Here is a 4,344-nt window from a genome sequence, read left to right as displayed (position 1 = left end):
CTTGTTTCAGCCAGCGTGCCAAACGGCACCGAACAACCAAGCCAGAGGCCCGCGCCCGCGCGGCCTGTCTCGGTCCCGGCCTACCTACCGCTCCAAACGGTCCCTACTCGACGGATCGACGCAGAGCAGACTCCCTCCACCTCCGTCGCCTCATCGCCTCTCCCGCCTATATATTCCCCGTGCCACCCTTTGCCATTCCATCACTCCAACTTGCGCTTCGTCTCTCACTCCCACCCATCAAAACCGGCAAGCAACTTGGCAGATCACAATGGCGCGCCCTGCCGTCCTGTGTGCTGCGCTCATCTGCCTCTTGGCGACGCATTCCCTCGCGCAGTCACCCGCAGCCGCTCCGGCCAACGCGCCGCCCAAATCTCCACAGGCCGCGACGCCTACCGCCACTCCTGCCGACGCCAAATCCCCCGCTGCTGCTACCGCGCCGCCCACCACCCCAGCCACGCCTGCCGACGCCACATCCCCCGCTGCTGCCGCCGCGCCGCCCACCACGTCAGCCACGCCTGCCAAAGCCACATCCCCCGCCGCTTCCGCCGCGCCACCCACCACCACGCCTGCAAAAGCCACATCACCCGCCGCTGCCGCCGCGCCGACCACCACGCCAGCGACGCCTGCCAAAGCCACATCCCCCGCTGCCGCACCCCCCACCACCCCAGCCACGCCTGCCAAAGCCACATCCCCCGCCGCCGCGCCACCCACCACCACGCCTGCAAAAGCCACATCCCCCGCCGCCGCGCCGCCCACCACCCAAGCCCCGCCTGCCGACGCCACATCTCCCGCCGCTGCTGCCGCGCCACCCACCACCCCGGCCGCCCCTGCGCCCAAGTCCTCCCCGGTCACCCCTGCACCCAAGCCTTCCCCAACCACCCCGGCACCAAAGCCCGCGCCAGTCACCACTGCCCCTGTAGCCGCGCCTACCACCACCCCCGTCACACCGGCGCCGGTCAAGGCCCCGGCCGCAGCTCCTCCCATGCCCAAAGCCAAGGCCCCCGCGGCGGCACCGCCTGCCAAGGCCACCGCACCTGCCCCGGCTGCCCTCCCTCCCACCGTGGAGGCACCGGCGGCACTCCCTCCCACCGTAGAGGCACCGGCCGCGCTCCCACCCACCGTAGAGGCACCGGCCGCCGCTTCCCCCGCGCCCGTCGTTGCCGACGTGCCAGCCGCCGCGCCGGCCCCGGACACGAAGCCCACCAAGGCCCCCGCCCCGGCGCCCGCCAAGACCAAGAAGCGCTCCTCCAAGGACAAGAAGAAGAAGGCTGCCGCCCCTGCTCCGGCCGCCGTCGCCCCCGTCGCCAAGACCGCGTCACCCGCCATCTCTGACGCCGAGGCTCCCGGGCCCAGCGGAGACTCCACCGCCTCCGACACCGCGGTACGCTCACTAACTTACTATACCAACTGTGCGATCGATCCACACACTAATGCCGCCTTGTCAGGTGGAAATGCACAAGTAATACTCATATAGTGGTACTGGTAGGCAAGTACGTAGGCGTAGTCATTGTTCTTGATTCATGCACCGCTGCACCGACGAACGGTTTGCCAATCTTACTAGGGAGGAACCGCCGCCCGAACGTTGTTCAAGCATGGCAACTGCTTCGATGCCTTTTATTTCTATATCAACACAGACATTGTCATCTCAAAGAGAAAAAAACACTTGTCAATCGTGCACAGTGTATTGTAATGCACATACACTTGTGTAGAGTGACCCACAAGCCGGTACCAACAACCTATTTAGTAGCACGTACACGGGTATCAAGGACCGTCCATGTTCCGGAGGCGTGCACACTGTATACTTGCGTTTATCTGCACTTGAGAGTTCAAACCGAACTAACGTGTACATTGACATTGTTTGTTGCAGAATGCCGCGGGAAGAAGTTCCGAGAGGATGGCGGGAGTGATCCTAGTGGCGCTTGCGGCGGTGGCGATGCTCGCCGCTTAGAGTCCGAGAATCCGTATGATCCCAAGCGATTGATGCTCGTGGCCATGTCACACTGGCCGTGCCTCCGTTGTCTCTTTTCGTTTGTGTATGTACTAGAGTATGTAATTTTACAAGGGCCGGACTCTTGGGCCTTTTCCAGTGTGCATTAGATCTCACATTGTGCGGATTGTTTTATTTGCCTTCAGAGAGAGGTCAGAGAAGATACGGGAGACAGAGAGGGAGTGGGGACATTGCCTGTGTATTGTTAAATTTATTCATATTTATATAAACGTTATTTATTCCATTTTTTGTCACATTATTGCGGATTGTTCATGCGTTACCAATACGGTCATGAAATCTTGACTACTGTAAATAAGGTGTTGTTTCTCTCCACACGAATTCTCCACTTCTCCCCCCCCCCCCCCACCCCCCACACGTTCTTGTAGCCGCCGCCCCAACTCTTGCTCGAGTTTTCTTCCGCCGCCGTGAACGCTGGTCGATCCTACCTCCAACCGTTGTACTGGCGTCAGTAGGTGCGGGGATCTCATTTCTGTGTTTGGCAATGTGAGAAAACAAAAATAGGTTAACTAAGTGGAACCTGATTTGCAGACCTAAGGATCAAGGTGGTCTTGGAATTGAAGTTCTTGAGACTAAAAATTCTCGGCTACTTAGTAAATGGCTATTTAAACTCCTTTCTGAAGAAGGGTTATGGCAACAACTTTTAAAAAACAAGTACCGTTCACAGGAAACTTTGGCTGAAGTTGAAAGTAAGCCTACTGATTCACCCTTCTGGAAAGGACTAATGAAAGTTAAAGGAAATTTTTTTTAGCAGAGGAAAATATGAGGTACGCTTCGGAGAAGGAGTGCGATTTTAGGAAGATAGATGGTTAGGTGATCACACCCTTGCATCTCAGTATCCCCAGCTATACAACATAGTCCATCGTATGCATGATATTGTGGCAAATGCTATGAGTTCAACGCCGTTAAATATTGGTTTTCGGAGAAGGCTGATTGGTGATAAATGGGATCAATGGGTACACCTGTGCCAAAGATTAATGGCGATAAATTTAAATGATGATCAAGATAAGTTTGTTTGGGGTCTAACGCCTTCAGAGAAATTCACTGTTAAATCTATGTATGGTGATATGTTAAATGGGCATACAAGATATCTTCGTAAATATCTTTGGAAAATAAAAATCCCACTGAAAATTAAAATCTTTATGTGGTTCCATGGTAAGAAATTCCTCTTGACTCGTGATAATCTAGCAAAGAGGAATTGAAATGGAAATATGAAATACTCTTTCTGTGACGCTGAGGAATGTTGAACATTTGTTTATTTCCTGTCCTTTTGTTAGGCTTATTTGGCGGGTGGTTTTTTCTCCATATAATATTCCACCTCCATCCAATGTCACAAACATGTTTGGGAATTGGCTTAATGGAACTGACAAAACTAATAAAGCTAGGATTCGCATCGGTGTTTTGATGGGTTCGCAACATGGAAAACAGAAAATTTCTACCGTGAACAAGAACAAAACCAAGATCCAATCTAGGAAAAGCCAAGATCTAATCTATGAAGATCGAAGCAACGAGAGAGATGAGAGACTAACCCTCGAAGATCCAAAGACTTAACGAGACAGATCTCGTGGTTGATGTAGTCGATTGTCCCGGTGCTGCAATCCGGTAGCACTTTCGTACTCGGTCGTGCGTACGGTGTCGGTGAAGTCCTTCCTTCCCCGTTCCAGCGGGCAACAAAGGTGAGGTAGATCCCCTCGGAATCCCAGCAGCACGACGGCGTGGTGGTGGTGGTGGAGGAGAATCTCAGCAGGGCTTCGCCTAAGCCGGAGCAGAGAGAAAGAGGAGGGAGGAGACGTGGCGGCTAGGGTTTCATGTGGGGAGCCTTGGTCGTCCACCCCTCCCCTCTTTATACAGTGGGGAGGGTCGGTTGGGGTGGCCCCCCCAAGACCAAACCCATCTAGGGCCGGCGCAAGGGGGGTACTTTCCTTCCCCCCAAGCCTTCCCCCTTTAGGGTTTCCCCTAAACCCTAGGGGTGTGGCTGGCTCGGGCCTTTAGGGCTTGGTGCACCTGGCTCATTAGGGCAAGGCAGCACCCCCTTGGCCCAAGTGGCCCCTCCCGGGGTCGTGGGCCCACTAGGGGTCCCTCCAGAACCTTCTCGGTCTTCCACCGGAAAATCCCGAACTTTTTCCGAACCCCAGAAATTAATTTCCCTTATATGACTCTTATTCTCCGGACCATTCCGGACCCCCTCGTGATTTCCTGGATCCCATCCAAGACTCCGAAAAACATTCGGTCTCCATCTCATATTCCGAATCTACTTATACGACATCGAACCTTAAGCGTGTCACCCTACGGTTCGTGAACTATGCGGACATGATCGAGACACCTCTCCGATCAATAAC

At 54.8% G+C, this 4,344-nt stretch overlaps 1 protein-coding gene across 1 annotated transcript; it reads left to right on the top strand.

The window, feature by feature from the left end:
* The first annotated feature begins 268 nt into the window (after nt 1–268).
* On the top strand, nt 269–1,948 carry LOC124695819 (lysine-rich arabinogalactan protein 19-like). The gene is made up of 3 exons (XM_047228632.1): nt 269–1,024; nt 1,067–1,381; nt 1,868–1,948. Exons 1-3 carry the CDS (start codon nt 269–271, stop codon nt 1,946–1,948), a joined length of 1,152 nt encoding a protein of 383 aa, XP_047084588.1.
* Nucleotides 1,949–4,344: the final 2,396 nt, after the last annotated feature.

Source organism: Lolium rigidum, chromosome 3 (genome assembly GCF_022539505.1).
Source record: "Lolium rigidum isolate FL_2022 chromosome 3, APGP_CSIRO_Lrig_0.1, whole genome shotgun sequence".
Classification (NCBI taxonomy): Eukaryota; Viridiplantae; Streptophyta; class Magnoliopsida; order Poales; family Poaceae; genus Lolium; species Lolium rigidum.
This window is presented reverse-complemented; position numbering and strand designations above follow the sequence as displayed.

Excerpts from the sequence above, each read along its gene's own strand:
- LOC124695819 (XM_047228632.1), top strand. The coding sequence starts at position 269 with ATGGCGCGCCCTGCCGTCCTGTGTGCTGCGCTCATCTGCCTCTTGGCG. Across the intron at positions 1,025-1,066 it reads CGGCGGCACCGCCTGCCAAG|GCACCGGCGGCACTCCCTCC; the intron begins GCCACCGCACCT and ends CCCACCGTGGAG. Across the intron at positions 1,382-1,867 it reads CCACCGCCTCCGACACCGCG|AATGCCGCGGGAAGAAGTTC; the intron begins GTACGCTCACTA and ends TGTTTGTTGCAG.